Source organism: Erythranthe guttata, chromosome 5 (assembly GCF_056151865.1).
Source record: "Erythranthe guttata isolate IM_541 chromosome 5, IM_541, whole genome shotgun sequence".
NCBI lineage: Eukaryota > Viridiplantae > Streptophyta > Magnoliopsida > Lamiales > Phrymaceae > Erythranthe > Erythranthe guttata.
Window position 1 is genome coordinate 16,122,854 of NC_142537.1, and position 25,183 is coordinate 16,148,036.

The window sequence follows — 25,183 nt, forward strand, 5'->3', positions numbered from 1 at the left end:
ATATATATATATATATATATATATATATATATATGGTAAATGTTAGTTGTAAATTATGTGAAGAGGGTAAATTTTATATAGAGTTAGTAGTTGTGAGTTAAGTTGGTTTTAAATATTTATTTTTAAATGTTGAAAGGAATTGTGGCTTTTAAGTTCTAAGAAAGAAATAGGTCAACTTAAGAACTCCAATGAAAGATTTGTGGCTTTAATATATTTTTTTTAAGGTCCATTCTACTTTTTTCCTTGCACTTTGGCTCGATATCACTTTACCCTATTCTATTTTCAATTGCATCGATTTGTCTCATTATACTTTGGCTCGATATCACTTTGCCCACTTATACTCTCATTTGCATCGATTTGCCCCCTTGTACTCTCAACTGCATTGATATTCTATTTTCAATTGCATCGATTTGTCTCATTATACTTTGGCTCGATATCACTTTGTCCACTTATACTCTCATTTGCATCGATTTGCCCCCTTGTACTCTCAACTGCATTGATTTGCCCCATGCACTTGAAAAATTGTCTCAATGTGGCGATCGCCGTTAGTTTTCACACATTTGACCTTAACACCGTTTATCTAAGTTTGAAACTTACAAAAAAGAAAAAAACCACCCCTCCTAATTTAAATAATTATTTAAACTGGGAGGGGTGACTTTTTAGTAATTTTCAGACTTAGATCAAATGGTGTTAATGTCAAAACTCTGAAACCTAATAGCGATGGCCATATTGAGACATTTTTTAAAGGATAGGGGGGAGGGGGGGAAATCAATGGGGTAAAGTGACATCGAACCAAAGTACAAGGGTTTTTTTTATTTAATAATTATTTAAACTGGAAGTGGTGATTTTTTAGTAATTTTCAGACTTAAATCAAACAGTGTTAAGGTCAAAGCTTGAAATCTCACAGCAATGGCCATATTGAGACAATTTTTCAAGTATAGGGGGGCAACTCAATGCAATTAAGAGTAGAATGGGGTAAAGTGATATCGAGCCAAAGTATAAGGGGGCAAATCGATGCAATTGGAAGTAGAAGGGGTTAAAGTGATATCGAGCCAAAGTACATGCGTGAAAAGTGAAATTTACCCTTATTTTTATTTACTTACGCACCAAATCTCAGCTACCACAATCATAAATTCATAATCCACAACGTCTATTTTTTTTTAATATTTAATGTTCTTTTTTTTGATGACTTTTCACTTAATATTTTCTTCAAATATGCTCATTTTTTATTTCGTGTGTTTCATTATTTTCTTCACTTTTAGAATGCCACCCCTGCATTGCACATGAAAAATATACTATATATAACAGAAAGAAACGCTATGACAGCTTAAAAATCTTTAATGGCATACATATAAAAAAAATATTAATTTGTGTTTGTGTAATATCTCCTATTTTGCAGCCCCTTTTTCTTCAAACTACTTTCACACCAAATCCATTGCCACTATATCTTTTTAATTATTATTATTATTATTATTATTATTATTATTATTATTATTATTATTATTATTATTATTATTATTATTATTATTATTATTATTATTATTATTATTATTATTATTAATTTCATCTCCTATTTTGCAGTCTATTTTCTCTAATTCTTTTTTGCTTCATTTATTTAATGATCAATTTCATATCATAACAATTAAGTGTACATATTTCTTTTCCGGGATGAGTTTGTATTAATATTGATATCGTTACTGATGTCACTGATAAATTTTATTATAATTATCATAATTGTCATGCATTAAACTAATTATTATTTTCACTGTTGAAATGTTCTCCCATACATAAAAAATGTACATTTCTTGCACTAATTTTGCTCATGTTTTGAACATAACTTATGTTAGTGTTTCACTCCCATCTTTCTTAACTAAAATTGCACTTCATTTTCTCCCACTTTAATATTTTAATTCATATAGACATGACAATCTGATCAACTAAAACAAAAATAAAAGATAAATAAAATAAAATAAAATATAAATAAAATAAACAACAGATAAAAGAAAGAAGTTATATATGATCTCTGTTAATGTTGATGTCTGAGATTTTGAGGCACATAGGATTTAAACCAAACATGTCTCCCTCCAATCTTCATTCCCCATTGTATACCTCGGAAAATCCGAAAACTTGAATATAATCTTTCCGAAATCGGGATCTCCGTAAGGTTGTTGTTGACGGGCGAACATATACGCGCTCCACCACTTCCCCGTATTCTCTGTCACACCCAACACCATATATATATGCATGGTTAAAAATATTAATCCAAAAAATAATAATGATAACAATAACAACAAAGCAATAATAATCATTATTATATAAGTGGGATGCACAATCTTAATCTGAATCAATTTTGGCTATTTGAATGGCTTCATTCCTATTTTATATGAAAAATATAATTACATAAAAGAACATATTGCTGTGTGTATTTAATTTGCGAAAAAAAAACCCGTTGTGTACATTTTTTGCGCAAGATTAATAACCCATTTGTGTACATTGCTTGCGCAAGATTAGTAACCCGTTGTGTACATTTTTTCTGCGCAAAATTAATAATACCGTTATAATTATAATTTTATAGGGTATGTATGCACAAATTTGAACAATTTATTGCATCAACATCTATTTCGAGTGTAAGATTGTGCAGATTTCCAACATTAAAATTACAGATGTTTGAATATATACATATATAGTCATTTTGTATTTATTGTTTTTTGTCCAAATTTCGACATTGTAACATTTTGAATATGCTTTGGTTTCTTGAAACACAATGGTACTCTTCAAACTTTATTTACAAACCATACAAGAAACGTAAATCACACTACAGCAGTTCACCAAAGTTTCCCCAACACTATATTATATATCTTTTTTTGAATTAGGGAACTAATAACACAAATTTGAGATAATAAGGTGTCTGTAATTCCAGGGCTTGTATATATAGAATGAAACAAACAATCCCCATAAAAACGAAACCGCGGTAAAACCAAATCACAAAGCTCCCCAAGGAAAATCGCAAAGTTTTGGAAAAGCTCAAACGTAGGTGTCGATCAATGATTTCCTCATCTCATCGACAATAGCAGTGGGCTGAGCTTCTCTCAACTTGAAAACACTCTCGAGAACAGACAACTCGGTAGCAGTTGTGTCGGACCCACAAAAGGCAGTCCAATCATTGACCGTCAAACCAGCCCCTATGACTTCACTACCTCTATTCACGGTGCCTGCCACCAAAGGTACTTGAAGTAGTGTCGATAGTTCGTCTAGATCCTCTATCGATGTATGTGGATGAACCTACTCCCCAGTATTCCGAACAAAATAAAAATTAATTGATTTACAATTTTGTTGAAAATGGGGCGAGCGTAAAGAAAATCGGGATATATATTCTTGAAAAGTAAAATAAAATCTTACCAATCCACCTCTGTTGGTGAGTGCACAAAAACTTCCGACGAGCATATTACCGGCAACAGTCTGTCGGAAAACTTCCACTCCAAGAACATCAGCAATCATTTCCTCAGTTTCCTGGCAAAATATCGAACATTACTAACTTCTGCATGTCTAATTAGATACGTTTTTTAAGACAAATAATCATTAGCATCACAATGAAAGCAACTATGCAACGACTAACTAACAAACATATGCAGAAATGAAAAATAAAGCACATTTTTTTAGACAAAATTACGGGAAATCGCCACACCCTAAAAAAATTCATTCATTTCCACACAAATTCCAATAAGAAGTTGGAGATTCATCTAAACGAGATGGAAATGAAAGATGCCAATGAAGATGAGAAACCGGAACGGGCCCCCCAGTGTAAGAGAACAAAACAAAGCAAGTTACGCAATCATCAAAGAAAAGCAAGACAAAAAAGATAGGTAGTTAAAAAAATATACGAAAATATTTACTTTGTCGAGATCAGGATGTGTAAGAGCAACATGATCGTTGCATGCAATGCAGTTCCCTAGAGCAGACAACCTCTCGTCAATACGCTGAACAACGACCGAATCCGGTACACTATTCCTCAAGTGTTGAAGCTCTATATTAGCAGATTATAGGTATCAACATCAAGTCTCGAAAAATTTAGAAACCGACAAAATCAAAGTGCCATAATTCAGTTCTTACAGTGAAAGCTTGATCGACCACAAAAGAAAATTGAAATTTAACTTCCTTAGAGAAAAGTTCTCGATATAACGAATGCAAAAGAGTAGAGACACCCAGTTACCGATTATGTATATGTGTGTGCATATATATATATATATATATATATATATATATATATATATATATATATATATATATATATATATATATATATATATATATATATATATATATATATATATATATATATATATATATATTAAGAAGTTAAATCAGAGAACTTTTACGAGGCTAAGTAACATGCTCAACTTCTCAGCAAAGAGATCTAAGTAGTAGAATAGTTTAAAGCAATCTCAACTATCGTAATCGAAAGTTTCTACAAGTCTGCTCTGGATTACACTTCCCTCGAAATTCAAAGTCAAAACGAGGAATCATAGTCGCATTAGTGCATTATATTAAAGAAGACTGATCTTCTACGTAACCCCGAGAAATCAATCATACTAATTAAATGGCTTAAAAGCATAAATATACGAATATAAACAACGTCAAAGGATCACCTTGATCAGTCGTATTGTGCGGCAAAAGCAACCCCTTTTTATTTCCTGCAAATGGAGTATTTTTTTTATTTTCTCAGAGAAATAAAAAATAAATTAAATATCAAAAAGAAAAAACTGAACTCACCGGCACAGAGGCGGCCGATGATTCTAGTGCCGCCGATGGAGGCTTTAACCACCGGAATTACATCGGCCAACTCCGACTCAAATGTGCTGGCACCAAAAACCGAGTCTCAAATGAAAAATATATACATATATGTATTTATAAAGTATAGATACATAACTGAGTAGTATAAGCACGTGATGAATAAATGATACCTGTAGAAATTTTCAGAACCCCCAATTGCAACCAGACAGTACGCATTTGTGAGCTTGGAGAAAACCCCAATTTCGGAATTATTCTCGAACTGCAATCCTGCGCAGAAGAAGATGAAATCAAAGTGAAATCTTTGTATCTATGAATTCATAAATGGTAATGATTATATGTGAGAGAGTTGTACTTGTTGCCATGGCGCAAATAGAAATTGGAGGGGAAGGTGAAGAGAGAGAGATACAATTGGAAAGAAATTAGGGTTTGATTAGGGCTTTATATTTTTATGTCATTTAGATAGTATGTTAGAAAATTGGATATTTTTATGTCATTTTGGACTATTCTAGATTATTTTTCAAACATTTTGGAAAGTGTAATAAATCTAAACCTTTGATCAATGTGTTGAAACAAATGTGTATAAGAACATCACAGCCGTCCATTTGTTTAGAAGATCATTTTAAATATGGTTTGTTGAGGACATATTGATCATGGCCAAATGGTTGTTCTAATGGATTCATATTCATATGACTGTTATTGTTATAGTTATTGTTATTGTTATTGATTATCGGAAAACCATACTATACGAGATCCTGTCCAAGGATGATGATGCTCGGATGCATTTTGGCCACAATAAAATGAAACTTAAATCCACAACAAACTCAGCAGAAACAATTTTATCATAAATCAGAAATTTGTCAAGAATATTGATCAAAATACTATAAATGAAATCATTTTGGATTTGAATCAGCGAGGAGTTTGAGAGAGGAAAATACTCATTCATCAACATACAAAAAGACAATGCGAAAAGACAAATTTGAACAATATCTATATTAAAACGTAAATATAAATTTGAGCAATGAAAATATTCGTTCTGAAATATTTTGAAAATAGTTCTTTGTATTAAATTCATTAGCTCTTTGTTTTTCACTCTCTACATACACATATAGAAATTTGGGATAAAAAAAATGGTACATTTCAAAAATAATCCATATGCATAGGAATGATCGAAATTAGCACTTTCATAAAACAAATTAACAAAAAAGAAAGTAAGAAAACAAATTCCAATTTCATTCCTTTTTTTAAGAAAAAAAAAAATAGTATGAGAAAACATGTTCGAAAATTGAAATTCGTAATGCAATTGAATAAGAAATTGGAAATAAACTTATTCTAAAATTCAAATGTAGCATATTTGAATCCGCGTAAATTGTATATAAAAATGGAATGATAAAATTGTTTTAAAATTTGAAAATTTATGTATTGAAATTGGTGGAAATCGGACCTTTTAAAATATAAAATACGTACAATATTAATATTAGATGTGTAAAATTTAGATCGAAAATTGGAATTACATATATAATCCAATTCCAATCCTAAAAAATCACAAATTCTAGAATTGCAAATTTCTAGAATGAAAAGCATTAATTGTTCCAAAATACTTTTTTTTTAATTGACATTGATTGACAAGGTTCAACTTTCGTTTTAATTTCTTTTACCAAATAGGCAACGCACGAGGAACCGATCCTCATTGGAGTTCAAATTTGCACACAACGACTGCCAGTATTCGATTCTAAAACCTTGTACCAACTTATTAACTCCCGAATCAGTTGAACTATATCATGCGGGCTCGTTTTAATTTCTACCCCTATATAAACATGATGGGATTATAATGAAATTTGAACGCAATTTTAGTAATTCATTAATTAGCATACTTAAACTTATTTCCAATTAAAATAATGTGATGTGGTTGGATGGATGGGATTGATTAATTTTGTTGGATTATACAAGATTGCACTGTTCCTGATTATATAATAATAACAAATATTCTGTATTTGGTCTGTTGGATAACTTTAACTAGGATAAACGTGACATTTAGTTTAGTTTGCAGGATTGGGATTGATAAATTATGATATTACAAAATACCCCTTATAACACTTTAAATATCATTATCGTCACAACAACAATAATTTTTTTTAAAGTAATTCAACATCAAAATATATTGTCAATTAAACGAACTAACTCAATATTTGTATTTCAATGAACATAATCTAATATAATATTTGTAAAATGAAATGGAGTTTACAAAATAATTTATTGCACAATAGATAATGGGACTTTTTTTATTTAATTATTTATTTATAGTCATTTGTATGGTAAATAATAGCATAATTAGAGCATTTCCAACCGGACACCATAACACCATTTTTTCATCTAATTTAGGTGTTTTTAGCCTTTCACCCAAAATTCCCATATCACCATTACACCTAAAATTATAGAGATTTGGTTTTAGCCTCCAACCGTGGTCAACCCCCATATCACCAAATACCCAAATCCTATTTTTCCACCAATTTTTTTAGTGAAGAAATTTTCATCTCCCACCGGTCCACCATTTTCCTATTTTTTCCACCAAATCCTATTTTTCCTACCAAATATAGAGGTGAAAATAGGATTTACCGTAATTAACACCATTTTATTAAGTACCATATAAAATGACGATTTTAACTAACTGCACCCGATTACCAACTTAGGGCATCTTCCACCCATCATTATTTCCTATTTTATTCATCTAATTCAGGTGTTTTTAACCTCCCAACTTAAATCACTAAATCAGCATTACACCTAAAATTATGATGATTTAGTTTTAGTCTCCCACTGTGGTCAATCCACATATCACCATATTACCAAATCCTATATTTTCACCAAATTTTTTGGTGAAGAAATTTGCAACTCCCACCCTACCACTATTTTACCATTTTTTCACCAAATCCTATTTTTTCTATCAAATATAGAAATTAAGATAGGATTTGGTGTAATTAACACCATTTTATAATTAGTATATAAAATTATTATATTAACTAATTTCACGTGATTACCAATTTATAAGCATATTTATAGAAAATATATTAGTGTTAATTAATGAATTAGTGTTCAAAAGATAAATACATTACTTATTATTATTATTATTATTATTATTATTATTATTATTATTATTATTATTATTATTATTATTATTATTATTATTATTATTATTATTATTATTATTATTATTATTATTATTATTATTATTATTATTATTATTAAATAAATATAAATATGTTTGGCTCTAATAAGTTATATGTTTAAACAATAAACATGTTTATTATAAAAACCAACAAAACATAACATTATAACGTAACATAATAAATTACAAGACAAAATATATAAATGAAATACACATAAACTACTTAGCAAGTTTTTTTTTTCTTTTCTAGCCAAAATAAAATTTTATTGATTCAAAGGGGCATCGTTAAAACCTTGTTTGGCCTAACAAGGAAAGAGTACCCCTTATTAGCATATGGTCTCATTCGCCATTATTGTCGTCATCATCTTCAACACTATCTACTTGGTCACGTTTATCCCACAAATGTGCTACCAGCCTTCTTCTTAGTTCATTATGTTCTCCTTAATTTATCAGATTCCGATGTCGACCAAGAAAACTAATTACACATCAAACCATTCTTAGTTCATTATGTTCTCCTTGGTTTCATTGTAATGGTTTGATGTGTAATTAGTTTTCTTGGTCGACATCGGAATCTGATAAATCAAGGAGAACATAATGAACTAAGAAGAAGGCTGATAGCACATTTGTGGGATAAACGTGACCAACTAGATGGTGTTGAAGATGATGACGACAATAATGGTGAATGAAACCCTATGCTAATAAGGGGTACTCTTTTCTTGTTAGGCCAAACAAGGTTTTGATGAGGCCCCTTTGACCTTCAAAATTATCAATGTAATAATTTGTTTCGGCCAAAAAAATGTTGTAATGTTTTTTTTTTTTTAAATTGTGTTGTAATATTTTTATGCATTTAGTTATGAAATTATTGTTTATGTGTGGTTTTATTATATGTATAATAATTTACATCGATTTTCATTCATGTTTCAATAGTTTTTTAAAATTTAATATAATTCTAAGATTATATAGTCAATGAAATTATTACTTAGAATCGGATCTATAATCTATATTTTTAAAATTAAAATAGATTAAAATTATGATTAACATTAAATTATAATTTTGTGATGTATTTTATGAAATACCATGGGAGACCAAACCAAATGCTATTCTCTATAAATAGAAAAATGGTGAAATATTATTATTTTATTGTTTAGTGCAAAATTTGCTGGAATTGGTGGGAGACCAAATGCACCATTTCTTCACCAAAAGTAGTGAAATTATAGAATGGTGTGCTAAGGGTGGAAGATAAACCCATTTTTCCACCACCAAAAATAGAATTTGGTGAGAAAATGGTGATTAGGGTGGAAGATGCTCTTATTAGCATATTTATCGTAAATACATTGGTATTAATTATTAAATTAGTTTTTAAAATATAAATACATTTGTTATTATTAACAAAACATTAACTCTAAAAATATAAATATGTTTTTAATTAATTTGTTTATTTTGTTGGTATCAATGTTTATTAGTTCATTTCTTTACTTAACTAATACGCTAATTGCTATTAATAAAATACAATAAGCAACAATAGAATGATTAACAAAACATACTTTAATTGATGAAATACAAGACGAGACATTTAAATTGAAATACATAGCTCATAAAATAACAAACAACATAACATGATAACAAAACATGATAAACAATAACACAAATTATATAAATTTAAATCATAATAAACTGCTTATTTAAGTTCTCATGCCGTACTTAATAGTCTCTGTTGTCATAGTTGTTGTCGTTTGGAGATTCCGGGACATAAACATCTTCATCGGTTCCTCCACTTCCTCCTGCACTAAAATTTAAATTCCTAGCAGCTCTTGACCTGTTTCCATTGTCTATGATTTCTTGTTTCTTATCACTCCAGAATTGTTTGCTATAGGATGTGAGATTACTCAAATCCTTACTCATAATATCCAAATCATGTTCAAGAGCCTTTAATTACTCAAAGAAAAGTGACAAATGTGTCTGCAAAGAATCAAGTCTCAAGACCCATAATTCTTATGTCTATAAATATAAGATAGTGTAAACATTATTCATCAAACACTTTTAATCACATACTCCTAGTGAACTAACATAATGAGTGAAGAAGGTGGGCCATCTCACCACATTCAAAGTCAGTCCATGTCTTCATCATCTTTGTCTAGTAATGAATCTGAGTTGGAAGATTCTTCAAATGAGTTTGACACTCAAACTCGAAACACAAATTGTCAGTGGAATCATATCATTCAACAACAACAAATGATACAACAGTATTATTTATTGCAATCTCAGAATGATACTAACTGGGGTGGAGCTGCTGCTGGCCATGCATATATAAATCGTGGAAGAGAAGCTGGCGCAGTTCTACTCAAGAGTGATTACTTTGGTGAAAATCCCACATTCGGCTCACAATTTCGTAGGCGATTTCGAATTAGTCGTGATTTATTTCAACGGGTTAGGAGGGCTTTAAAAGAACACTCAAATTCGTGGGGAAATCTTACGACAATGCAGGACGACAAGGTTTTACATCTTATCAAAAAATATGTACTTCTATCCAATTTCTTGCTTATGGTACTTCTGCTGATTCATTTGACCAATATTTTCGCATTGGTGAGTCAACTCTAATCGAATTTGTTAAACAATTTTGCCGCGATATCGTCACGGTATTTGGGGAAATTTATTTGAGAAAGCCAAATGCGGAAGACATTGTAAAGTTGTTACAGGTTGCAGAATCTCGTGGTTTGCCTGGAATGTTGGGGAGCTTAGATTGCATGCACTGGGAGTGGAAGAATTGCCCAACAGCTCATGCAGGGGCATACCGTGGACGCAACAAAAGTGCACTATCATACTTGAAGCAGTCGCATCATATGATACTTGGATATGGCATGCATTTTTTGGCCTCCCAGGTACAAATAACGATATTAATGTCCTACAAAAATCAACTATGTTTCAAGCATTGACCAATGGTACATCTGCATCAGCTAATTATTCGATCAAAGGTAAGAACTATAACGTTGGTTATTATTTGGCTGATGGTATTTATCCTAAATGGTCAACTTTAGTACAAGCCATTAGTGTACCCAAATGTGCCGAAGAGAAATATTTTGTACAAAAACATGAATCGTATCGCAAAGATGTGGAACGGACATTTGGAGTTCTTCAAGCTCGATTTGCAATTATTAGAGGAGCGGCTCGATTCTGGAAGAAAGAAGACTTACACGAAGTCATGTTTGCATGCATTATTCTGCACAATATGATAGTTGAGGAAGAACGCAGTGGATATAGAAACGCTTATATTTCTGATGATACTCAATTTTCCACAAACCTTGACTATGAAAGTTCGTCCTCTATCTCGCTTGTTGAGCTTTTGAGAGATTTTAATAATACGGCATATGTTAGTTTTCTTGGTCGACATCGAAATCTAATAAATTAAGGAAAACACAATGAATTAAGAAGGAGACTGGTAGCATACTTGTGGGATAAACGTGCTCAAATCGGTGATGTTGAAGATTATGATGGTGATGATGGTGATAATGGTGATAATAATGGTGAATGAGATTTTTTTTATGATTTCAAATTGATTTATGTTGTAATATTTTATTTATGCAATAATTTATGAGATTATTGTTTATGTATGATTTTATTATATTTAAAATAATTTGAGTTCATGTTATTTCATGTTTAGACAATTTTTTAAGATTAATAATATAATTTTTAAATTATTTAGTTGAGAAAATTTATTACTTAGCATTGGTTCTATAATTAATATTTAGGAAATAAAATAATATAAAATTACGATTAACATTAGATTTATAGTTTTGGGGTATATATGGTGAAATGCCATTGGAGACCAAACCAAATTCCATTTCCTATAAGTGGTGAAATGGTGAAATATTATTATTTTAATATTTGGTCTACATTTTGGTGATACCCATTGGAGACCAAAACCACCATTTTTCCACTAAAAATGATGGAAGAGTAAAATGGTGTGCTACCGGTGGGAGATGAACCCATTTTTTCACCACCATAAATAGAATTTGGTGAAAAAATGGTGAAACCGGTTGGAGATGCTCTTAAGCCCCTTCTCGTCATTTCACGTTTTACTCCAATGAATGATTACACAATCAGACCTCATGGGATAAGATAATTTATCAGCCAATTGCATGATTAGATACCGGGCTTTTAATCTATCACAGGTTCTTGTACAACGACCAAATGTCTGATTTATCACCCCTTACCATCCAAACCAAAAGGCCCCTAAAACAACCCTTATCATCTCCCACTTAGATTATGCCCCGACCCGAACCGGATCCAAACCCAAATACAGGATACCATTTTCCACAAACCAAAATTTCAAATCCAAATAAAGGTTTTAATTGTTGTGGGCCTGGGCCGATCAGAAAGAGAAATAGGATTAAATAATATGGCCAAATTTTATTAGTACGCCCTCATCTTTTTATTTAGTCTTGCTTTAGTCCCTCGTCTTTCTATTGTCTCATTTTCATCCCTCATTGTTACAATTCATCTCATTATAGTCCCTTGGTGAATAAATTTATCAACTAACTGTGTCTCTTCAAGATTAGATGGGATATTCCATTGTTAATTATTTTTATAACTCATAAAAAACAATAAATAATTAATTTTATAATTTAAAAATAATATTTACAACCAAGAAAAATATAATGTATTATAAAAATATTATTTAAAAAGTTATACATCATATTAATTTATATTAATATAAAAATAACCATTTAGATTTATTTTGTTGATATGACTTGCATTTAGGAATATATCAAATGATTATAATATATCATCTAAATAAATCCTTTATTTTAAATTTTTTATTTCTTTATGATTTTATGTTATTATTTAAAGAACTGTTATACATGTTTTTATTTTATTTATAGTTTATTAAAAATAATTATAAGAATAAAAATATTCCGTTAGAGTTAACTGAATCATACATCGAAGGACTATAATAAGATGAATTATAGTACTGTTGAGGAATGAAAATGAGACAATATAGAAATGGGGGACTAAAGCAGAACTAAATAATAAGATGGGGGACTATTAGTGAAATTTGGCCAAAAAATATATATTTTTAAAAATTCGAATTTTTTTTTTTTTTTTGTTTTTTTTTTGTTACCAAAACACAAAACACAGAAAAAAAGTTTGGATTCATTGTGATGTGTACACTTATTCACTTATTCTCTCAAGTAGTTGTCGGCATTATTTTGTAGGCCAATGTGTGCAACTCATGATTTGATTTTTTTTTATTTTCATTTTTCTAGATATTGTTCTTTCAATTCATTTTTCCAAGATTAAGGAAACACGCACACTTGAGGTGTAATAAATCTCAACCGTTGATCAATGTCTTAACAAATGGGAGTAAGAAAATCACAGCCCTTCATTTTTTTTCTCACATGGAGTCATGTGGTGGTATTGATAGTAGTACCAAAAGAGTGTTTTGGACTTTTGTTGAAAAATCCAAATCCAGTATCAAATAAGTCAACTCATCTCTTACATACACATATAAAAAAGTTTAATCTCATTTTGCATCCTGAAATGTTGTATTTTGACACTTTGCAGCATCGAAACACAATAAATCATTTATAATGCACCATATATTGAATTTTTAAAACTTAACGAGAGCAACTTCATTTTTTATTGTTTATTTTTTCAGAGTGCAGAAAAATAAATTAAATTGTTATTTTCTTTTACCTTCCGAGGATACAAACACACAAAAAAAGTGAAAATTACAGTGAGTTCCATAATAACCATATTTTCAGACAAAGAAAAACATTAATTTTTGTATATAAATTATTTGATTGGTGGTTCTTTTTTATAATTGAAGAAAATATTTATTAAAAATATTTGTAAGAAAATATAATTTTCAAATAAATTGATTAGAAAATAGTTGAATGATGTTAATTTTTGTAAAATATTTTTTCGTAATAAAAAGATATGTAATTTTAAAATATGTTGATTAGATGTATTTTTTATTTTTGAAATTTGGATGGATGAATTAATGTACATAAAAATACAAAATTACCTTCATTAACTTATTAAAATTCATTTAGTGTGGATTGTGTATGATTTATAATAAAAAAAGGGGGAGTTGTATTTTTCTTAAATCTTATTTGCCCTTTAGCAGTTTTTTTTGCATTTTTTAGATTTTTTTAAAATAAAATTACCAAACACTTTGAAAAAATTTATAAACTTTTAAACAGTTTACATGTTCTTAAATATCTTATAAGCTGTCTTAGAGCCCGTTTGACTAAGAGCCCGTTTGGCTAAGCTTATTTAAAACATCTTATAAGCTCCTACATCTGATAAGATGTTTTGGGAGCTGATAAGCTGTTAGATCTTATTTTAAAAATTATTTTTTAAGGTGTTTGGATATGTAGCTTATAAGTTACTTTTTGTTTTTATAGGTTGTTCATGTGTTTGGAAATAAAAGGTCTGTTTATTTATAATGACAAAAAAGTACATGACGCCAGTATAATTGTTAAACTTATTTGACTCAAATACTTTTGTTCATAAAATATTATTATAATATTTACAAATTATTTTTTCAAATAATAATAATAATATAAAATTATATAATAATATAGAATAAAAGTTGTAAAAGAAATATAATTTTTTTTTATAGATGAAAGAAATATAATTTATTATGGAGATAATAAGAATATTCGTGTATTTTCATATACATATAAAATATAAATAGAGAATATTTTTTTTTACAATTATTATGATAATTACAATAATTATATTTAACTAATTATTAATATTGATTACAATAATACGTTGTTTTGATAAAATATAAATATTATTAGTATTCATGTAATATAATAAAGTATTTGAGGGTAATTTTGTATTTTAAGTGTTTTAGTAAAGAAGCAAATAAGATCTTAAAGAAAAAAGGTGGGGTAGGGGTTCTTTTTTAAAAACATCTTATAAGCTCCCTAACAGCTTATTTTTTGAAAAAATAAGATCTTTTACAATTTTTTTACCAAACACCTTTTAATAACTTATAAGCTCCTAAACATCTTATAAGATGTTTGTAGGAGCTTATAAGCTTAGCCAAACAGGCTCTAAGTTTATTTAAAACATCTTATAAGCTCCTACATCTGATAAGATGTTTTAGGAGCTGATAAGTTGTTTGATCTTATTTTAAAAATTATTTTTTAAGGTGTTTGGATATGTAAATTATAAGTTATTTTTAGTTTTTATAAGTTGTATAGGTGTTTGGAAATAAAATGTCTGTTTATCGCTATAATGACAAAAAAGTACATGACGCCATTATAACTGTTAAACTTATTTGACTCAAATATTTTTATTCCTAAAGTATTATTATAATATTTACAAATTAATTTTTCAAATAAAAATAATAATATAAAATTAATATGTTAATATAAAATAAAGGTTGTAAAAGAAATGTATTTTTTTTTGATAAATAAAAGAAATATAATTTATTATTGAAATAATAAGAATATTCGGGTGTTTTATATACATATAAAATGTAAATAGAGAATATTTTTTTTTTACAATTATTATGAAATTAAATTTTACTAATAATTAATCTTGATTACAAGAATACGTTGTTTTGATAAAATATAAATGTTATTAGTATTCATGTAATATAATAATGTATTTGAGGGTAATTTTGTATTTTGAGTGTTATAGTAAGAGGGTGTTTGGCTAAGCTTATAAGATGTTAAAATGAGCTTATAAGATGTTTTAGAGATTATAAGCTCTTCCAAAGTGTTTGGTAATTTTTTAAAACAAGATCTTAATTTTTTTAAAAGTAAGTTGTTGGAGAGCAAATAAGATCTTTTTAAATAAGTACATCTACCCCACCTTTTTATTTAAGATCTTATAATGAGTAAAAATACGAAATAAGCTCATTATCCAAACACTCTAAAAATTAATCCTAAAAATAAGATGTAACAACTTATCAGCTCTTAAAACATCTTATCAGACGTTAGAACTTATCAGTTGTTTAAAATAAGCTTAGCCAAACACCCTCTAAATAATCAAATAAGATCTGAAAGAAAAAAGGTGGGGTGGAGGTATTTTTTTAAAACATCTTATAAGCTCCCTAACAGATTTTTTTTTGAAAAATATAAGATCTTTTCTAATTTTTTTACCAAACACTTTTAAACAGTTTATAAGCTCTTAAACATCTTATAAGATATTTATATGAGCTTATAAGCTTAACCAAACAGGCTTTTAATAACCTTCTTAAACCTACTAATCATGAAATCATCCGAGGTTGGTAATAAAGGCAAACATTAATTAACTATGTATAACTTTTATAGGTGAAGATCTAAAGCATAGTTCTGCTGATACTGAGTAAATATTGTCCTTTTATTAGAAAGGAAGGAAATATTACACAAAAGTCTATTAAGGTATACAATTTTTCATTTTTTTTCTCTTTACCTACAAACAATAAATTGATATTAATGCTCCAATTTATGGAGAGGTTTAAAAGTATAACTATAAACGAGGTAGGGCTCGTTTGGCTGAGTTTATTTTCAACAGCTGATAAATTCGTACATCTGATGAGTTGTTTTAATGGCTGGTAGTAGGGGCAATTGATTATTCCATTTTTTTTGGTTTAAAAAATTAAATAAATTGTTCCACTTTCAAAAAATTCAATCTTAAGCTTTAATGAAAGCAATTAAAGAAATGCTCTACAAATAACAATATAATAGAAGTAATATTTTACACAAAATGTGATCCTTTGAAAGAAAAATAATGACATTACATTATATTACAAGGAAAATTTGTTCTAGAATATACTATCTCTTGTATATCGAATATCAAATCGATTCTTCAATTTAAATTAAATTTTGAAAAAATCAATGATTACAAAAAAAATAAAAGTTATTTGTATCAACTATCAACCCTACTTTGAATTCTTTAGGTGATAAAATCTTTGAGAGGAAGTTTTAATAATATTGAGAACTAAAAGTGTTAGCAACATTGAAAAAAAATGAGAACTATTGGAATAAATAAGCTAATTGTTGATCTTAATCATATAATAAAGTGATCGATTCTTATTCAAATACGTGTATTTAATATAAATTTATTTTTACTATCCATGTAACAATTGTTTACGTCGAAGAGGTTTTTTAAAATTAAAAAATATACTTACTTACAAATGTTACAAAAAAAAAATAAGTCATGCCATCCATCTCATGTTTGATAGAGCTACGACATGAATACGTAATCAATACATTTGCATTCATAAAAGTATTTTTTGTTTCATGCTACATTCGGGCGAACTTCAGTTGACTATATTCTACCATACACGTGTATATATTTATACATATCTTACGAAGATTCATTTATACACTTGCGCGCGTAAATCAAATACGAAAAAAACTACCAATGCAAACCAGAAGGCGCGAAATCCAAGAAACGACCGTGAGTATATATATATATACATGCATTCGATTCGAGCTCCATATGTAACATTGAACAAAATGATAAATACCTATTAAAAAAAGATAAATAGCAATTAAATCAAGAAAGTGTGACACACACACACACACTAGTAGCAAACAATGACACAATACAAGTACAAATTTACATCGATGGTACTAATACTAATCATGTTTTACAGATCAGTTGCACTAATACGAGTATTATTTATTTAGTTTAATTTAATTATTTAATATAAAAAATAAAATAAAATTTGAAAAATAGATTTGGTGGAGAGGGGGTTTTTTTGACAGAAGGGGCCATACATCGTCAGATCCGTCGTCTGTGTGTGGGCCCCACTTTATATATCTTCTTTGTTCTGCCGGTGCTCCTTCCTCTCTCTCTCTCTCTCTCTCTCTACCGCTAATTAAACACATGTCAATACATATATATATATAATTGTAGAGAGAGAGAGTGAAGAGAGAGAGAGAGAGATATGGTTTAATGGGGATTAGTTGAGAATAGCAGAAGGAAAAGTGTTGGTCGGAACTCTGTGAATACCAGAAGAATTTTGACGCTGAACATTGGTGCTTTACTCTCTCTCTCTCTCTCTCTCTCTCTCTCTCTCTCTCTCTCTCTCTCTCTACTGTGAAAACCCTTTCCGATTTTCTTCTATAAAAGGTATAAAGCTCCCTCCTTTTTCCCCTATTTACCTTTCCCCAGTCGCAGTTCTTCTTCTTCTTCCTCTCTCTCTCTCTCTCTCTCTCTCTCTCTCTCTCTCTCTCTCTCTCACACACACACACACACACACACTTTAGATTGCCTACATTTGACGGAAATAATCCTGGCACTGATTTCTGTCAACCCCCATTTCTAAGGTATACAAACATGGTTGATGATAACTGAAATAATTAATTACTGTTTGATTTGGATTCCACTTCAAACTTTTTTTTTCTTTTTTTTTTTTTAAATTTAATTTATTTAATTTGGAAACAGAATGCAAGTCATGTTTTGATTGGAGTGAGTTGTCCAGATCTGAATTATTGCACGAACTCATGTTTGTTTCCATTCATTGAATTAGGACAGTGGTTGTTGAATTTAATTCATTTATTTATCTATTAATTTTATATTCTTTTTGAAATCTTTGTTTAGATCTAAATGCCTGAAAAAAAACAGTCAACACTTTAATTTCTCTAAATTCAAATTTGAACAATAACATATGAATTCATTGTTTTATTTCTGTTTATGTAAGTGATTGATACCGTTCCGGAATTATCTCGACGCTTTTGTTCGAATGTATATGTGATGATGTGTTTCTTCGATTCTAATTCCAGGTTTGATTCTGTTGTTGACCCACATTGTTCGAGATTCTCGAAATCTCGATTCTCGATTACTTTTGTCGGTGTAATGTCCTTTTCGAGAATGCGCGTTCCTTCAGCTCACAAGCCACCGATCGACCGTACAAATGGATCTTCTAGAAGACGGCTATAAATCCGCCTCATTAAATACGGCATCATCCGCATTTTTCTCCGCTAACCAGTCTCCAAATTCGGACAATCCATGCCTAAAAATGGATTCCCCAAAAAAGAAAGATTCCACAAACCTCGATTCGGAATCTTTAACCAGCATCAGATTCGGATCCACCGATGTATACAACAGCGCTCTATCGAGCTACAGTTTCCACCCTTCGAAAGACAAGGGCAAAAGGGTAAATAGATCGCCGGAAATCTCGCCCCAACCATCTCCCTTCACCTCCAACAACCGATCGAGAAGCTACGACGTGTACATAGGTTTTCACGGGCGTAAACCTTTGTTACTTAGGTTCACAAACTGGCTCCGGTCCGAATTAGAGGTACAAGGTTTGAGCTGCTTCGTAACCGACAGAGCCAGGTGTCGGAATTCCCGAAAGCACAGAATAGTCGAGAGAGCAATGGACGCCAGCTCGTTCGGAGTTGTGGTATTGACGAAAAAGTCCTTCAGAAATCCCTACTCGATCGAAGAGCTCCGATTCTTCTCCGGCAAGAAGAATCTCGTCCCTGTGTACTTTGACGTGGGCCCCGCCGACTGCCACGTCAGAGACATAACCGAGAAGCAGGGTGAGGTTTGGGGCGGCAAATATGGCGGCGAGCTTTGGCTGCACTATGGCGGGGTCGAGAAGGAGTGGAGGGAGGCCGTGGCGGCACTTTCGTTTTCCGACGAGTGGAAATTGGAGGCGAGTGGCGGCAAATGGAGGGATTGCATATTACGAGCCGTCACTCTTTTGGCGTTGAGATTAGGGAGGCGGAGCATTGTGGATAGGCTGAGCAAGTGGAGAGAGAAAGCAGAGAGGGAAGAATTCCCTTACACTCGAAACGAGAATTTCGTCGGTCGAAAAAAGGAGATATCGGAGATCGAATTCATGCTGTTCGGCGATGTTTGTGGTGATTCTGAAAAAGACTATTTCGATCTGGAGACGAAACCCAAAAAACCTGACGAAAAACAGAGTAGCAAGAGTAAAGGGAAAGAGCCGATTATATGGAAAGAATCCGAAAAGGAAATCGAAATGAACACCACCACCGAACAACCATTGAAGTACAGGAGCAACGGGAGTAGAAGACGAAGAAGACGATCGAACAGAGTTATTTACGGAAAAGGGATCGCGTGTATATCGGGCGAACCGGGTATCGGCAAAACGGAGCTGCTTTTGGAATTTGCTTATCGTTTCCGCCAAAGGTATAAAATGGTGCTTTGGATCGGAGGAGAAAGCAAATACATTCGACAAAATTATCTTAATTTGTGGTCGTTTTTGGAAATCGATGTTGGTGTGGAGAGCTCTTCTTCAGAGAAAGGCCGAACGAAGAGCTTCGAAGAACAAGAGGAATCCGCCATAGCTAGGGTTCGAAAGGAGCTCATGCGCGATATTCCGTTTTTAGTAATAATCGACAATTTGGAGAGCGAAAAAGATTGGTTTGACCACAAGCTCGTGATGGATCTTCTTCCCCGTTTCGGCGGCGAAACTCATGTAATAATCTCCACTCGTCTCTCTCGGGTGATGAATATCGAGCCTTTAAAGCTCTCTTTCCTATCGGGAATCGAAGCGGTGTCTTTAATGCAAGGGGTTGTAAAAGACCAATCGATTACGGAAATCGATGCTTTACGAGCTATCGAGGAGAAACTAGGGAGGCTTACGCTCGGCCTTGCTATAGTAGGGGCAATTTTGTCCGAGCTTCCGATTAATCCGAGTAGATTGTTAGATACCGTAAATAGAATGCCATTGAGGGATATAACATGGAGCGGCCGCGAAAATCATTACCTAAGACGAAACAATTTCCTCTTGCAGCTCTTCGAGGTTTGCTTCTCGATATTCGACCACGCCGACGAAAGTTTAGCGACGAGAATGGTTCTTGCTAGCGGCTGGTTCGCTCCGGCGGCGGTCCCCACCTCCATTCTAGCTCTCGCCGCCCACGGAATACCGGAGAAGCACCACCACCGCCGCCTGTGGAGGAAGATTATGTACTCGTTGACGTGCGGCTTCACATCGAATTACGCTCGGAAATCCGAAGAAGAAGCTTCTTCGTTACTATTGAGATTTAATATAGCAAGAGGATGCACAAAACAAGGGTACATTCGTTTCAACGAGCTCGTGAGCTTGTACGCGCGCAAGAGGGGCGTTTTGGGCATTTCACACTCGACGGTGCGGGCGGTGTTCTATCGAGGATCCGTGGCCCACGACCCGGATCATATATGGGCCGCATGTTTCCACCTCTTCGGGTTCGGCAAGGATCCGATTCTCGTCAATCTCAAAGTGACCGAATTGCTGTTTGTTGCTAAAGAGGTGGTTCTGCCGCTGGCGGTAAAGACGTTTATGACCTTCTCGAGGTGCGGGACGGCAATGGAGCTGCTCCGCCTCTGCACGGAGGCGCTGGAGGCGGCGGACCAGACGTTCGTGACACCTGTCGAGAAGTGGTTGGACAGGTCGCTGTGCTGGAAACCCGTCCAGACAAACGCTCAGTTGAATCCTTGTCTGTGGCAAGAACTCGCACTAACGAGAGCTTCGGTTTTGGAAGTGCGCGCAAAGCTTATGGCGAGAGGCGGGTTATTTGATATAGGAGATGATTTAATTAGGAAGGCGATTTTTATTCGGACTTCGATTTGCGGTGCGGACCATCCGGAAACCGTATCTGCTCAAGAGACGCTTAGTAAGCTCACTAGATTAAATGCTGCTAGTGTTCTAAATCATACTTCACCATAGATTTTTATTTTTCTTTTTTTTCTTTTTTTTTCGGAAAACGGAGTTCATAATAGATCATAACTTATAGTACATTTTTTTTAAATAAGGTGATTTATATAGATAGATGAGGATTTTTTTTTATATATACCATCTTTTGATTTACTTGTTTTTTTGGCGATTCTTGGATTTGTTTATTGCTTTGTAAATAAACATTTAATGCTCGTCGATACGGTACTCGATTCCGATTGGAATCATGCGTTGCGAAATGATACTTTTTTTTTTCGTGTTTTATAGAATGCGCGTGTGATGTCATTAATATGTGTATTGGTGAAATGGAAGCACGAAACGGAGGATATATCTCGACGGATTCTCGCTTTATAACTTACTGTTGTATATTTTGACCTCTTTATGTATAATGACTCTGTTTTCTTGATCACTATTTGGTATGTTACCTGTTAAGGTTCGTTTCGGTTTCAGTTTCGGGTTTCGGATCTGCGGTTCATTTACACACACCAACATGGATGTGTGTGTGTGTGTGTGTGTGTGTGTGTGTGTTTGTGTGTGTGTGTGTGTGTGTGTGTGTGTGTGTGTGTGTGTGAAAGAATTTGTAACAAGCTTATTCCCTGTAGACAAGCCTCCAACAAATTCGACACAAAAATATATAACTAAAATAAAAGAAAAACGAAAAACGGCAATGGATATTATCTTCGTACACGAACGAGCAATTCATACAGGATTCAAATTTTATCATCACATAACATAATTCATGTACAGATAAACAGTTGGGAATATTATTATTACTTTATTTTTTCTAAGGATCGGCTTTTCCGGCAACTTCCTCGTCGCTGGAGGCGGCATATTCATCTTCAGTCAATTCTTCTTCGTCGCTGGATTTTTCTTCCGGTGCAACTCCTGCGTCTTCGGCCTTTGCATATTTTTCACAATACTCTGATAAAAAAAATAATAATAATGTTATTACATCATCACTAAACATATGTTTCATCAACAAAATAAAGTTTATGGAAAGCACAAAAGAATCTTATATGCTATCGAGTCGGTTGGGGATATATAAGTAAGGTTAGACATGACCACGGTTCGGGTGGAACCCACATGGCCGATTAACTGGGTCAGCAGATTTCCGACCCAGACCCAGACCCGATCCGTATATATCATCAAACTCATGAACCACCGGTTCGACCCGGCGGGTTACACCTCAAAAAAAAAAAAAACTTCGGACTTAAAATGGCTGGAACTCGTCCTTTTGAAGGGTCGGGATAAACGAGAATCACCATCGACATAAACTTCCATGCAAAAGTCCTATTTATTGGTCAGTGGAGACACAGTGTTTCGATTCTCGACAATCCAGTAAAGCGAGCGATGCTACATTGATATACGACTAAGCACTACGTCAAAGGAAAAAGTCTTTATCATATGGTTGGTTCATTCAAATTGTAAAACCGATTTCAAGAATGATCGTCCGATAAGTAGTAGAACGAGTCTTACAGTTTTAATTTTAAAATTATTTGAATTTCAATTTCGGACAGGTCTACGGAATACACGATCTCCAAACTTGTAGGTCAAGTAAAATACTTTTGTGCAGGTATATTTTAAACGACACGCGTAAAATTTTGCAATCAAAAGGAACCAAAACTAAAGTTGCAAAAAAAAATTAACGAACTCAAGTCACTACTTCGTCCTTCTCCCTACAGTTCAATTCTTTTAGCAATAAATCAAACTTTCTCATATGACAACCAGCAAATGAACGACGAGAGTTATACGTCACCCGAACAAAAGATTAATATCACAGGCTAAATACAGAACTTATTAAAAGTCAAGGACTCGATTGCTACTTTCTCATATGTAACATGATTTAGGACAACTTAGCTCCGATATAGTTTCTTCCATATCTGTAATTTTCTACTTTTCGATCCTTACATGCTCAGATTGTGGATTTCGGTTATTAACAATAAGCGCAACACAAACGAACTTCGATAAAACCGAATATTAAGTTTAGCTTGAAACCTTATAATTTCCATACCACATGCTTCCGTAATTTTCAGAAATTAACTTCAAGAAACAGAGATACTACATTTCTATAGCGTATGAAGATAACAATACAATCGTAAATCGTAATTATATATATACCTTTGACTTTTTGGTCATACGCAGTGCGGTCACGCATCATCAAAGCTGCAGCATCTCCATTCAGAGGGTCGGATGGATTCGGGTACAGAAGAAGTTGAGGAAGAAACACTTCGAACACGTTTACTAGGTCTGCAAAAACAAAATATAAAAAACGAAACACATTATTGTCTCTACTCGATACTCGAGAAAGAATTCGAAAAACGGAATATAGCCATTTCAACTTACCAAACATGGGACTCCATGTCTGATTGATAACATCTAAACACACAGAGCCTGACCTGGAAATCGACGACGATGAAAAAATTGTTAGTTATTCGAACAAATGCATTATCATATTCAAACAAACGATTAAACGGGAACATAATAAACTCACATCTCGTCAACGTTTGGATGGTAAATCTTATTAATGAAACCAATCGAAGGAGATTTATACGGATAAGCATCCGGCAGCTCCACCCTTATCCTCCAAACACCTTCTTGATAAGGACCTGTCGATAAAGAACCGTTTTTTTATAAATGCCACAATAATCAAGAAATCAACTATCTTGCGGATCTATCAAACTGATACGAGTTCTGAAAAACCCGTCACTCGAATTCATCAAAATTCAATGATTACTAGTTAGTAACACCCGAACGTAAATAATCTTGAAAACGAGCATTCAGAAATGGATTATTAATAAAAATGTCTCCTATTCAACTTCTCCGAATTTCGATTAAATCCAACCTTGCTAATAATATATCTTCATCATTTACCAAACCGATTTTTCAGCTTAAACATGGAAGAAGCTAGGAGAAGTGAAATGAAATACAGCAAAATTATGAATTTCCAAATAATGCAAAAAAACATTATCAGTACAGCATAAATAATTATTACAAAAAAAAAAAAAAAAAACCAAGTTGAATATAAAAAGAAATAGATCAATGAAAAAAAGAAGGAATTACTTTCTTTGGGTCCATGAAATTCGACAAAGAACTCTTGCATGCCATCATTGATCATCTCCACCTTGTAATCAGTCATCATCCTAATACAAAAACAATAAAAAAAAACCCATTAATCAATCCACACAATTAAATTAAATAAATGAAATAAAAATTAGGCATCGAAGACAACTGAATTAATAAAGTAAAACATTAAAAAAAAAAAAAAGAGTGTTAATTACAGTTTCATCAAATCCATTTCCCTGCGTTTGCTTGGGGAAGACATGGGTTCTTCAATTTTTCAATCGTATGGGGAAAATCGATGTGTACGGTGGAGTGTACGTATATATATATATATATGCGCGTGCTTCTCGTGTGTGTGTGTGTGTGTGTGTTTTGTGTGTGTCAAGGCGGTGGTTCAGACATCAAAGAGCGGAAGTGGGAGGATGAAGCTCTGAGGTTTTTGTTTTGGCTTTAATTGCAATTTCTCTTTTAACTATTCTTTCTTTTTTCTTTTCGTTCTTTTTTTTTTTCCCTTTCAATTTATCATTTTTTTT

At 32.2% G+C, this 25,183-nt stretch overlaps 3 protein-coding genes across 5 annotated transcripts; 1 reads left to right on the top strand and 2 right to left on the bottom strand.

Annotated features, from left to right (window-relative positions):
• Positions 1-2,750: 2,750 nt before the first annotated feature.
• Positions 2,751-5,326, bottom strand: LOC105956904 (eukaryotic translation initiation factor 6-2). The gene is made up of 7 exons (XM_012980813.2): positions 5,144-5,326; positions 4,962-5,058; positions 4,771-4,856; positions 4,647-4,691; positions 3,894-4,024; positions 3,400-3,510; positions 2,751-3,282 (listed from the first exon to the last, which is right to left on the bottom strand). Exons 1-7 carry the CDS (start codon positions 5,151-5,153, stop codon positions 3,025-3,027), a joined length of 738 nt encoding a protein of 245 aa, XP_012836267.2. The 5' UTR covers positions 5,154-5,326; the 3' UTR covers positions 2,751-3,024.
• Positions 5,327-17,691: 12,365 nt separating this feature from the next.
• On the top strand, positions 17,692-21,829 carry LOC105956903 (uncharacterized). 2 transcript variants are annotated; one of them, XM_012980812.2, is made up of 2 exons: positions 17,692-18,034; positions 18,688-21,829. In XM_012980812.2, the coding sequence occupies exon 2, from the start codon at positions 18,819-18,821 to the stop codon at positions 21,582-21,584; it is 2,766 nt and encodes a 921-aa protein (XP_012836266.2). In that variant the 5' UTR covers positions 17,692-18,034; positions 18,688-18,818; the 3' UTR covers positions 21,585-21,829. The 2 variants fall into 2 exon arrangements, with proteins under 2 accessions (XP_012836266.2, XP_088673902.1); XM_088817776.1 differs by having other exon boundaries at positions 17,809-18,231.
• A 379-nt stretch (positions 21,830-22,208) lies between these two features.
• On the bottom strand, positions 22,209-25,124 carry LOC105956892 (ubiquitin-conjugating enzyme E2 5). 2 transcript variants are annotated; one of them, XM_012980800.2, is made up of 6 exons: positions 24,869-25,124; positions 24,651-24,730; positions 24,082-24,196; positions 23,934-23,986; positions 23,709-23,837; positions 22,209-22,511 (listed from the first exon to the last, which is right to left on the bottom strand). In XM_012980800.2, exons 1-6 carry the CDS (start codon positions 24,910-24,912, stop codon positions 22,375-22,377), a joined length of 558 nt encoding a protein of 185 aa, XP_012836254.1. In that variant the 5' UTR covers positions 24,913-25,124; the 3' UTR covers positions 22,209-22,374. The 2 variants fall into 2 exon arrangements, with proteins under 2 accessions (XP_012836254.1, XP_088673903.1); XM_088817777.1 differs by having other exon boundaries at positions 23,709-23,986; positions 24,869-25,061.
• Positions 25,125-25,183: the final 59 nt, after the last annotated feature.